The following is a 13,076-nucleotide window of genomic DNA, read 5'->3' on the forward strand; positions in this document are numbered from 1 at the left end:
AAACATTCGTGTATAAGTCTTTGTATGGCTATATGTTTTCATTTCTTTCACATAGATCGCTAAGAGTGAAATACCTTAGTCATATGGTAGGTATGTGCTTAACTTTTTAAGAAATTGCCAAACCATTTTCCAAAATGGCTGTACCATTTTACATTTCTGTCCGCAGCACTTAGTACCGTCAGTCTGTTTTTCTTTCTTTTTTTTTTTTTTCCTTATTTTGGCTGCGCCGGGTCTTAGTTGTGGCACGCGGGATCTTGAGTTGCGGCATGCAGACTCCTAACCGTGGCATGCATGCAGGATATAGTTCCCCGACCAGGGATCAAACCCCGGCCCCCTGCATTGGGAGCGCGGAGTCTTACCCACTGGACCACCAGGGAAGTCCCCATCAGTCTGTTTTAATCACAGCCATTCTGGTGGGAATGTAGTGGGTTTTTTTTTTTAATTGAAGTGTAGTTGATTTACACTGTTGTGTTAGTTTCAGGTGTACAGCAAAGTGATTCAGTTGTGTGTGTGTGTGTATATATATGTATATACATGCACATATACATACATATATTATTTTTCAGATTCTTTTCCATTAGAGGTTATTACAAGATACTGAATATGGTTCCATGTACTATACAGTAGGTCCTTGTTGTTTATCTATTTTATATATAGTAGTGTGTATATGTTAATCCCCAATTCCCCATCAGTCTGTTTTAATCACAGCCATTCTGGTGGGAATGTAGTGGGTTTTTTTTTTTTAATTGAAGTATAGTTGATTTACACTGTTGTGTTAGTTTCAGGTGTACAGCAAAGTGATTCAGTTGTGTGTGTGTGTGTATATATATGTATATACATGCACATATACATACATATATTATTTTTCAGATTCTTTTCCATTAGAGGTTATTACAAGATATTGAATATAGTTCCCTGTGCTATACAGTAGAACCTTGTTGTTTATCTATTTTATATCTAGTAGTGTGTATCTGTTAATCTCAAACTCTTAATTTATCCCTCCCCCGCTTCCCCTCTGGTAACCATAAGTTTGTTTTATATGTTTGTGAGTCTGTTTCTGTTTTGTAGATAAGTTCATCTGTATCATCTTTTTAGATTCCACATATAAGTGATATCATATGATATTCGTCTTTCTCTGTCTGACTTCACTTAGTATGATCATCTCTAGGTCCATCCATGTTGCTGCAAATGGCATTATTTCATTCATTTTTATGCCTGAGTAATATTTCATTGTGTATATATATATATATATATACCACATCTTCTTTTTCCATTTATCTGTCAATGGACACTTAGGTTGCTTCCATGTCTTGGCTATTGTAAACAGTGCTGCTATGAACATTGGGGTGCATGTATCCTTTCAAATCAGTGTTTTCCTTTTTTCCGGATATATGCCCCGGAGTGGGAGCGCTGGATCCTACGGTAACTCTATTTGTGGTGGTTCTTAATCACGGTTTTAATGTGCATTTCCCTAATAACGTTTTATTTGCTTATTTGCCATTTGTGTAATTTCTTTGATGATGTACTTACTCACATCTCTTGCCCATTTCTTTTCCGGTGGGGGGGTGTTTGTCCTACTTCTGTTTTTGATAGCTCTGCCCAGCTATGGCTGTGACAGAACAGCTTCACCTAAGAAGCTGGAAGGCATGGGGATGTGGGGGTCAAAACGAAGGAAGAGGGAGACATTGAGAGGTGTCTATGGGGCACTTCTAATAGGACTCTCCCTTCCCTAGAATGTCTTCCTTAGCCAAAGATAAGGAAACAACAGTATCAAGCGTCCTGAGGAAGGAAGCAAAGCCTATGGCTCTGCTAACAAAGGAAGACAGCACAGGCCCCACAGAGCTCCTGAAACCCATGCCTTCTTATGATCTAAAAGACCACTCCTTCCTATACTCTTTCCTTCTCATAATCTTCCTGTTGGTAATCGCTGGTCACTGGCTAAAAGGGAGAGAAAAGCAGAGCAATTCCGATCATCTGTAGCAGCTGCCCTGTGATTCTTTACAATCTTTTCAAGCTCTAATATTCCATAACTCGGAGGCCTGGGAACGACCAGCCAGTGTGTTAAGAACAAGCCAGAATGCTTTTGGTCCCTGTCCCTTCTTCCTGCACGCTGCCCTACATCTGTCTCTGCAGACAGTTCCTTGTTACCTCTGCGAAGGTACGTTCCACATCTGTGATCAACTGGTCACGGCTGTAGTCATAGTCACCTGCCCCCGTCACTTCATAATCCCCTCTCCAATAGTCCCCATAGTCCTCATAATCTGTTTTTAAAAAGAAGAAAAATGAGAACATCTGGAAAGAAAGAGATAAAGCACAATATACGTAGAATAGCTTTCCTGGGAGGTTAAAAACTCCCCAAACCTGTCACATTTTTATTGCCCTTCTAAATATCAACTCAAAGGATGCAAATAAATAATAACATTAGCTAATGGGTCCAAAATTTAATTCATTATCTCATCTACTAAGCACAAAAACTCTACAAGACAGACAGTATTATAATCCCCGTGGTGCAGGGTAACAGCCTGCTCTTGGCCGGTTAAATGATTCGTCCAAGGTCACACAACTGGTGAGGAGCAGAGGCGCACTCCGAGTCTCCTAACCCCGGGTCTCTACTCTCTCCATAGGTCAATTTGCATCTTTAGCTTTAAAACATGTGATTGGATCTTTAAATTCTCATTTTGCTCAGGGCCTTATATTTTCAAATCTAACCCACCTCATCTTGGGCACGGCCACAGTGGGCCTGTGTTTGTTGGCAAATTGTATGTATGCTTCATGTAGTGTCGTGTTATCAGGAAATGTAAGCTTGTGTCAGGGTAATACTTAATAAAGTTTGTAACTGTATTTTAGCAACTTTTATTTTTACATGCACATTGGCAATGGATGATCAGGAAGATGAGGAGACAAGTAAATATTTGGATGGAAGGATGTGGCGATGGGCTCCTGTCTCCAGCTTGCCTATGGCTTGAGAATATGAGTTTAAGTGGTAGTGAAAGACATTTAGAAAGAACAGATGAAAAATTTTTTTCCTTCCTCAACCCCAGAGCATAAATTAATTCATAATGCCATGGCTTTGGCTCATTTTTCAGGCTGGAGGGTAAGTTAAGAGATATGGAAATTCCTCACCATGTTAAGACTTTGATGACCATGTGATTTGAGTTATAATTACAACTACAGAGAATAGTTAGGTTTCCAGCCTAAACTACTCTGATTTGTTTCTTTCTGGGACACCACTCTGACGTAAACACACAAATGACCTTTGAGAATGAACTGTGGCCAGATGGGAGTTTAGGGGAGAGATGGTGTCCCTGACTCTCATCCTTTCTGGTAAATAGAATTGATCAATCCCCCAGACTACCTCAGGAACCCCTGGGGGCCTGAGCCCTTCCCAGACAACTGATTTGTTTGAGGCCTGGTAACTTAGTCTCACTCTTGAGCCCTTTCAACTGTAGAATGTCAATTCACCTTTCCTTATTCCCTGGTGGTCTCCTCTTTGAGACACATAACCTAATTGTTCAGCAGGCGATCGTTAAATTAGGAATACCCCTTATATCAAAGGGCAGGCTTGGTGATTCATGAGAAATAGCCCCGCAGCCCTGTAGAGAGCTTCAGAACCGCCCCAGCCCAGCAAACTCACTGTTGGCTCTGGCCATCTCATTTTCCAGGACCACATACTCTTCATATAATGGCCTCAGCTGCTTGCCGACCTCAGCCCTCCAGGCTTCCCAAGCCCAGAGCCTCCGACTGTAGTCTTCGCTGTTTTCCATTATGTCATCCAAACCTATTATCGCAAAGTACCCAAAGGGAAATAAACATGCATTTGTAAAGTTTTGATTTGTAAAGACTTACATGAAATTTAAAGAATTAAAAGGCTGGCAGACATCAAGGTCATAAAGTTGTTCAATGAAACCTCATGATTCATTCACTTCCTCACCCTTATTACAGTTTCAAAATATTTCTGCAGAGAAAATAAACCACTGAGATCGTTGAACTATTAATTTAATTAAATTACTTGAGTGTGACAGAATTTACGGTGCAGTTTTGTTAAAACTTAAAAGAGCATCTGTGTGCTGAAACACACACATTTGGAATCTTCCCCTCTTTGGATGATCCATCTGAAAGGCACAATGTCGTCATCTAACGTTAATCGCATTTTTAAAGCTTGGAATAAAAAAAGGAAATTTTTAAATCACTGCTCAAAATTAATAGCCCACCTGGTTCAAGTACTAAGCACTCCTGTGTATTTGGGTCCAAAACTTTCCCACTACTGTAGATGGTGCTCATTGTATTTAGAATTGTGTTCAACTGCAAATTAAAGATAATAAACAATGTTAAAAGTGGAAGATGTACAAAAGAGAAGGCTAATGTAGAGATGTCCTTTCAACCATGTGATTTTTTTATGCCTCAAAATACAGCAGTTCACATCTTCTTGGCTGAGTATCTTCTTTCACGTAGGGTTGGAACACGTCAGTTAAATTTTCCAACCATCAACTAGCACAGACGGGCCTTATAAGCACATGATAAATATATGTGGAGTGACTGAAAAAACAAAACAAAACAGATCTACCAAAATCCCAAGAATGTTTCTCACCCACGCACGCACCGAGCAGTGCATTTCTTGTTCCGTTCAGCCTTCACTGAGTGCACATTTATTGAACCTCTGCTATGTCCTACACCCTGACAATTAGGACATGAACAAGTCACTGGTCCTCAAGGACCCCACAATCATGCGACAGTGAGACAATCATGAGACCAATGATTACACGATAGAGTGACAGGTACTATAACTGTCGCCAAAAAGTGATGTGGCAGCATGGGGGGGTGGATAAATTAATAACCTGGAGATTCAGGAATGGCTTCAAAGAGGGGGCACAATAGAGCTGTGTCTTGGAAGAGAGGTAGGAATTGGTCAAGTAGAGAAGGGAAGTAGAGGACAGAGCTTACAAGACAGAAGAAGGTTGAGAAAGACAAGGCATGTTCAGGGAGTGGTGACATGAGAGAGAAAACTGGGGTAGTGGTGTTGATTGAGGGGCATGGAGGATGGGAGAATAGAGCGAGAAGTAGGGGCAGATCATGAGCAGCCTTCTATGACTTACTGAAGAGTTTAACTTTTACCCTGTAGGTAAAGGCACATAAAGGTAATAGAGTAAAGCAGTGCTACTCAAAGTATGGTCCATGGACCAGTGCAAGTCAGCAAATAGTTTGTTTCCCATCTATGAGAAGCACAGGAATTGAGAGAATAAATGTTTATAAACTTTTAAAAACCATTTGCTATTTCCATGACAGCTAAGCATGTGATCAATGAAATTAACCAAGCACTGATCTGCGATGGATTGGAAATAAAGAAAGACAGGGAAGAAGGGAGGGAGGAAGGAAGAAAGGAAGGAAGGAAGGAAAGAAGGAAGGAAGGAAGGAAAGAAGGGAGGGAGGGAGGGACTGGTTCTCTCCCATAGATGATTTAAGAAGCACTGGATGAACGGCCCTGTTTCTCCTTCTCCTATTTCTCTCTTCCGTTATTCCTTCACTCTACTACAAGAGCCATTATCCTAAAACATGAAACAGATCTCATGCTTAAAACTTCAACAAGATCCCACAGTCCAAAGGAATAAACCTAAGTCCCTTACCATGGCACAAAACCCCTCCTGGTCTCTTTCTCTACCTGCTTTCTCCATCTCCCCTTCTTCCTCTCCATTGAATTCATGCATCCTTGAGTCTCCCCTCCTCCCAAACACTTCAAGCTCTTCTTACACGCATTTCAGTGATTTTTAATCCTGGCTGCACATCAGAATTATCTGGGGATCTTTTAAAAATACAATGTCCAGTTTCCATCTAGACTAGACCAAGCTCTAGACTGTAACAGAGCAACGGGCAAGGTTTCACACGGTGTCCTTGTGGAAAAGATGGGGAAGGGCGAAATGGATAAAATAAAGTGGATTAATAACCATTTGAATAATGGGCCCCAAAGAATGCAGAATAATAAACAACAACTTGTAGGAAGACACATGCCATATGGTTTTATCTTTGCCCTTATCATGCATTTTTCTTTTTATCGGATGCAGATAAGAACACAGTACCAGAGGACAAGCAGCTGAGAAAGACTTTGACGTTAAATAGCCAAATCTTAGATAAAAATACTTCAATAGATCAAATCAAGGGTCTGTAAATTATGATTTGCAGACCAAATCCTGTCTGCTGCCTGTTTTTGTAAAGTTTTACTGGAACACAGCCACGCCCATTTGTTTCTGTGCTAGCTGTGGCTGATTTCCCGCAATAAGAGCAGATTGGCTCAGCGGGACAGAGACAGTATGGCCCACAAACCTAAAATATCTACTACCGTTCCCTTTATAGAAAGAAAGTTTGCTGACTCCTGGGCTAGAGAGATAGGATGAGAGATTTTTATTTTAACAGGGGTGAATATAGGCTTTCTTGAATTTAGACAAACTACCTACATAAGAATAGAATTTTCAAAGGTATCATTTTTGGAGCAACATTGGTGGAAGAGATTTGGAGACTTTCTTGACAGTGATGTTGAGATGAATCAACCATGGAATGTGACTGTCAAAAAACCAAAGCAAGCAAACAGAAGCCTAATGTAATCCTGGACTGTCTCAGTAGATGTAAAGCACAGGACCAGGATGTCGTGCCCCCGCTCACCTCCACGCAGACCCAAACCCACTCGGAGGGCTGTGTTCAGTCCGGGGATACTGACAAAATGAAGCCAGCAACTAGGACTGGTCAGGGAACTTGAAACCATCGTATAAGGAAAAATCGACAGAGTGAAGGATGTTTAGCCTAGAGAAGAAAAGACTCAACTAGTTTAAAAAAAAAATGACCTGCCTTCCTTTATTTAAAGACCATTATGGGAGAGAGCAATTTGGCTCGAGAAGGCGGTACAAAGTGGAGATAAAGCACTTTATGCTCAATGGAGGGAGTATCTTGCCATCAGTTAAGAGGGACCCACATGTGGAACTGGCGTCTTGGAAAGAAGTGAGTCGCCCATCCCTGAAGTAGTTTGAGCTGGGGTGGTTTAGCCACTTGTTAAAGAAGTTGCAGAGGAGGGTCAAGAATCAAAGGGGTGGGGGAGGAGCAGACGACATACAGGGCTTCTCTAGCTTAGCACCATTGACGTTTTGGACCAGACGACTCGTCTTTGGGGGCTTCCTTGTGCCTCGTAGAGTGTTTAGCAGCATCCCTACCCGCTAGATGCCAACAGCACCCCTCAACAGTTGTAAAAACCAAAAAATATCTCCAGATATTGTCAAATGTCCCTGGCGGGCAAAATCACTCCCGGATGAGAAGCACGGACATGGACTAAGTGCCTGGTCCTCAGGAAGGTGACCTCTGTCACTGTGTCCATATACGCCACAGCGCCCTTAGAATCGTGGTTTAACAATGTGTCCTAACATACCAGTGTCCTCCTTCACTCGCAAAGGATTCCAGTTTGGATGATAAGTTACGTGGCCACCCTACCGAGGCACAGAGCTCTTTCTATTGTGAGCATTGCTATCTTGGCAGATAAAGGAAGCAGCCAGGGGTGATATTAATGTTTAAGATTTCCCAAATATTTCAACTCTTGGGGTCAATGCTAGCATGTCACATACTCGTTTGCTCTTGTCTGCTGAGAGCACTGAGGTCCCACTCTGCTGAAGGGCCTGCAATTGACGCTTGAGTGTGAGATTCTGAATTTCTTCTAGTGGATAAGTTTTGGCAGTCCTGGACTGTTCTTCATAAAAGGCAGACCATTTGGCCCTGGCTGCATTCTGAAACGACAAAAAAAAAATAATAATAATAATAAAGTTGAAGTTAGAATGGCACTGCTCGAATAGATAGAACAGAAGATATAGTCCAAAGAGCATCTGGTGGAACATTTAATATTTCCTGAGTGATTTAATTCTCTACTTTGCTGAAGGTCAAAGTTTAGGTTAAGAGTGACCAAGCCACTCTTGGTCACTCTCTCTTTCTGACCTATGACTTAGTTTTCCCAAGGGTCCTGTCCCCAGAACTGGAAGTGAATTCTTACATATGATTCATGTTGTGAGGCCCTGGAAGGTATGGCCTTAGCACTTGTGACGTGGGCGAGTTGTTCAAGGATTCAAGGATGAGCGCTCTAAAGGGAGAGTCCCGCAGAGCTCAGAGCGGACTTCCTGGGCATACAGCTCCTCATGGTGATGAGAACCATAAGAAATGAGAACCAGTTTACAGGAAGCTCCGTGGTGCCATGATTTACCAGAGATTCTGACCTTAAAGTATGATCCCCAGTCAAGGATGCCCAGAACATGGCCATTTGGTAGCTGTGGTGATTTTCTACCAGCAAAAGAAACCAATAAGCAGGTGATGATGCCAGGATTCACTTGCCCCCCCCATCTTGACCATCAGTAGGCAGGTGGACTTCTCCAGACTTATCCAATGCAGTCTTCTCTCAGCGCACAAGCTCATTTCCATTTATCAGAGACTGAAATGAGCAACTATTTTGTACATTGTACTTCTCTAGACCCTATAAAAGAGGTAGCATATGAGGCAAGTAAGAACTCCATTCCTTGAGTCAGACACTTCTGACTAGCTGTTGCGAGCGTGAGCAAATTACTTAGCCTCTCTGAGTCATGTTACCTTACCCGTAAAATGAGAGTAATAATAGTAGAACTTACCTCAAAGGGTTGCTGTAAGGGCGAGAAAATTTAACAAGTAATATAATGCCTATCAAAGTGCCTGATACATCCCAAGCATTTAAAAATCATAGCTACTTTATCACTTACAGGGAAAAAAGTCCTTGTCCTTAAGTTGCTGACAGTTTTATCAAACAGATAAGATATGCATCGTGAATGTTTCATTACTGAAACAAGAGCGTATGATAATGTATAAACTATGAGTGGGGCCAAGCAGTTCCTGTTACACGGATGAAATGTGGCAAGCCCTCGTGGAGGAGGTGGAACTTAAGACAGACCTTAAAGTAGGCAGGAGATAGATGGGTGTAGAGTACTTTGCAAAATAATTTACCTCATTTGGTCTTCTTAACAACCCCACGAGATAGAAAATTATTCTATTTCCATTTCTCCTATGTGTAGAAAGGGGCTAAGAGAAATAAATAAAGAGTGGAGCTGGCAACTAACTGCCAGTATCTGGGTCCTGGATCCCGTGCTGGGCAGACACTAAGATGGCTCCTGTGATCCCTACTTCCTGGTGGTACACCCTAACGTGTCCCCCTCCCCTTGAGTGTGAGCAGGAACTGTGACTCACTTCTAACTGGGAGAATATAGCAAAAGTGACAGGATGTACATGTTTATGTTACATAAGGTTGCCATTTTTACCTTGCCAGAAGACTCTCCCTTGCTGATTTTGATGCAGCAAGATGCCATGTTGTGAGCTATCCTATGGATAGGGCCACATGGTGAGGAATTGAAGATGGCCTCTGACTGGCATCCTAAGGACCTCAGTTCAGCAACATATGAGGATCTAAATGCTACCACTAACCACATTAGCTTGGAAGTGAATTCATCCCCAGTTGAGCTGCAGATGAGACCACAGCTCTAGCCGGGACCTTGTCTGTAAGCTTATGAGACTCAGAAGCAGATCCAGCTAAGCTATGCCTGGAGTCCCGCCCCACAGGAACTGTGAGATAACAAGTGTGTGTTGTTAAGCTACTACACTTGTGGTAATCTTTTACTCAATAGACAACTAGTACAGATTCCAAAGCAGGACTCCAGGCATGACTGCACTCTCTAGGCCAAGGAATTTTACTTTTATCCTGTAAATACTAGGGAGTCACTTAGGGGTTGCAAGCAGGTGTGTGACATGATGAAAGTGGTGCAGGAAAGGGACAACAACGGATCAGACAAGAGATGAAGGGAATAGTCACAGTGAAATGGAAAAAGATTTCTCTCTTTATTGAGCACACACAACCCCTCAGGAACTACTTCTCAGTTAATCTTCACAGACAATCGTGTGAGGTAGTTGTGATTGTCTCCACTTCACAAATGAGGGAAATGAGGCACAGAGCAGGTAAGTAACTTTGCCTAGGTCACACAGCTAGCAACTGGAAGAACCAGGGTGTCAACCCAGAAATGTTTACCTCCAAAGCTAATGCTCTTAACCACTGGCTATAGATTGGATTCAACACATTTTGGTCTTGTCTCTAACATGCCCGAACGAGAGGGAGTGAGCTATGGAAAGAGGAGTTTGGTCTACAGCACAATTCATTCATGCAACCCACCACTCACCTCTCAGTCCCTACCCTTTTTCATCCAATCCAGAATGACTGACAGCAAAATTTCTAGTAAAACTTTGATCCCAAATTAAGGCAATTCTTTTCGTTTCAATCTACTTTGGAAACAGCTCACTATCTCCAAAAGGCCCCCATCTTAAAATATTTTTTAAAAATTATACTGCGTGTGGGAACTTTGAAGCTTTCTGTTTTATTTTATTTATCACTAGCATATACAAGTGTTATATCACAAAAAAATTACTTTATGTTGCCTTCAATTTTGGCCCCTGAGGACACACTGTTCCACCCCAAGCTGTTCTTTTTAATATCGCTTACAATTTATTCCATATTCATACTATAAGGCTACCAAGCCTAAATAAAACTTACAGCTTAGAAGTTATACAGAGAATCAAAGTCAGTTCATACATACCAACCAAGTAACATAGACAGTGCTTGAGAGCTACATGTAATGTTTGGATTTGAATGATGAATGAATTGAAGCATATACAGTAACTTACATAGCTACAGGGTTCAAAAGGAACCATTACAAATCAAATAAGTGGCATCCCATACTGCCTCTGTGCAAAGGCAGGAGAGCAGCAACTAACACAGCAAAAGTTTCCACAGCCATTGATGGGGGTTTGGGGTCAAGACACACATTATTCAGTACAATCACAGGAAGTTAGAACCCTCTCTGACTTCCTACATGTAACTACAGTGGATACCATATTCTCATCCTACAAGAGATCCCTTGTAATTTCAAGGACTGAAAATGTAAAATCATAAATTATATTTTAAAACACTCCAAAAGATATCCTGCTCTTTTTGGCCCTAATGATATGCAAGTTAAATATGATTTCATTATGCTTTTAAATGTTTTCATATGAGCTTCATCTTAAGCCATAGGTCTGCGGTCTCTACCCAAATTATGATAGTTTTATCTAAACAAGTAAAATGCTTTTGTGATAAGTTGTTTGAAATGAAAAGAATTAAAATCTCATTTTCTTTTTTTCTACAGCTCACTATCAACCCCTAAACCACTTCTTCCCCTGTAGGTATGAGAGTTCCCTGAAGACAGAAGATGAAAAACTGAATGGAACCTTAGCATCCAAGCAGTGACTTGGAGCCCGACAGGCTCCCAGAGAATCCTCCACCCTCAGGTCCCATATGCTGGTCCAGTTTCCAAATATAGCTCTCAAAACCACATCAGATTCAAAGATGAAAACTGCCTTGGTTACTTTTCAAATATGCCCAGATACTTGCATATTTTTAAAAACAGCTTATTCTATTCAACGAAGTAGGTAATCTAAATTATAACAATATTGTTTTGCCATGAGAATCAAAAATTTATTTTTTCTTTTTTCAGATGGCAGGAAGGGGTGTGGCTTTCAAACATTTTAATTTTTTCTGAATTTTACCTCATAGGGAAAAAGAAAAATCCACTCACACCTGAAATTGGGTGCTGCCAGAAAGTGGCCCACTAGATATATATTTGAGATATTTCATAATAAAAAAATATATCATAGTATAAGTAACATAGCAAATATCACGAAAACCCCTACTTAGATTTTTTAAATGTTGACACTTTGCAATAGTTGCTTCAGACATATTTATTTAGTGGTTAGAATCAATAATACCATATTATATACTCAAAAGTTGCTAAGAGGGTAGATCTTAAATGTTCTCACTACAAAAAAGAAATGGTAGGACTTCCCTGGTGGCGCGGTGGTTAAGAATCCACCTGCCAATGCAGGGGACACAGGTTCAATCCCAGGTCCGGGAAGATCCCACATGCCGTGGAGCAACGAAGCCCACGTGCCACAACTACTGAGCCTATGCTCTAGAGCCCGTGAGCCACAACTACTAAGTGCACGTGCCACAACTACTGAAGCCTGCATGTCTAGAGCCCATGCTCCACAACAAGACAAGCCACCACAATGAGAAGCCCGCACACTGCAACGATGAGTAGCCCCCGCTCGCCGCAACTAGAGAAAGCCCTCACAGCAACGAAGACCCAACACAGCCAAAAATTAATTAATTAATTTTAAAAACCCCACATATCCTTAGAAGTGGAATTGATGGGTTAAAGCAATTTTCACCTCCTGTAGATATTGTTAAATCTTGGTAAATCTGATTTTATTTCAACTCGGCGTTTCATTATTAATATAATGTTATCCCTCTGATTATTAGTGAGGCTAAACATATATATGAGGTATATAAATATATATATATTCAAATTTCCTCCTCTATGCATTTGCTGCTCAATCTTTTCCCTATTTTTCTAGTGAATTTTTGTCTTTTTTATCACTTAGTAAAATTTCTTTATAGATTCTGACTGTTAATCTTTTGTTAATTATATGTATCACAAATGTTTTCTCAAGCTCTGCTTCTTGTCTTCTGTGTGTCTGTGTGTGTATGTTTATGATGTCTTTTAGTGCACAGAAGTTTCTTTCTAATCCGAATGCAACTGATTTGCTCAGCCTTTTCCTTTATAGATTGAGCCTTTTGTCTCTTATTGAATAAATCTTTCTAAACCAAAAGTCATTTAATAAACCATTCCTGGGCTTCCCTAGTGGCACAGTGGTTAAGAATCCGCCTTCCCTCTCAGACTTCAGACTATACCACAAAGCTACAGTAATCAAGACAGTATGGTACTGGCACAAAAACAGAAATATAGATCAATGGAACAGGATAGAAAGCCCAGAGATACACCCACGCACCTATGGTCACCTTATCTTTGATAAAGGAGGCAAGAATATACAATGGAGAAATGACAGCCTCTTCAATAAGTGGTGCTGGGAAAACTGGACAGCTACATGTAAAAGAATGAAATTAGAACACTCCCTAACACCATACACAAAAATAAACTCAAAATGGATTA

The 13,076-nt window shown here is 41.0% G+C and overlaps 1 protein-coding gene across 1 annotated transcript in view; it reads right to left on the minus strand.

Annotated features, from left to right (window-relative positions):
* ACE2 (angiotensin converting enzyme 2) overlaps positions 1–13,076 on the minus strand; it is a 97,063-nt gene that overhangs the window by 31,000 nt on the left and 52,987 nt on the right. Inside the window, exons 6-9 of the mRNA XM_055086327.1 lie at positions 7,599–7,757; positions 4,212–4,302; positions 3,635–3,778; positions 2,149–2,261 (exon numbers count right to left, since the gene is read on the minus strand). Of these exons, the coding sequence (XP_054942302.1) occupies positions 2,149–2,261; positions 3,635–3,778; positions 4,212–4,302; positions 7,599–7,757 (507 nt within the window). The remainder of the gene's footprint in view (positions 1–2,148; positions 2,262–3,634; positions 3,779–4,211; positions 4,303–7,598; positions 7,758–13,076) is intronic.

This window comes from Physeter macrocephalus, chromosome 7 (genome assembly GCF_002837175.3).
Source record: "Physeter macrocephalus isolate SW-GA chromosome 7, ASM283717v5, whole genome shotgun sequence".
Classification (NCBI taxonomy): domain Eukaryota; kingdom Metazoa; phylum Chordata; class Mammalia; order Artiodactyla; family Physeteridae; genus Physeter; species Physeter macrocephalus.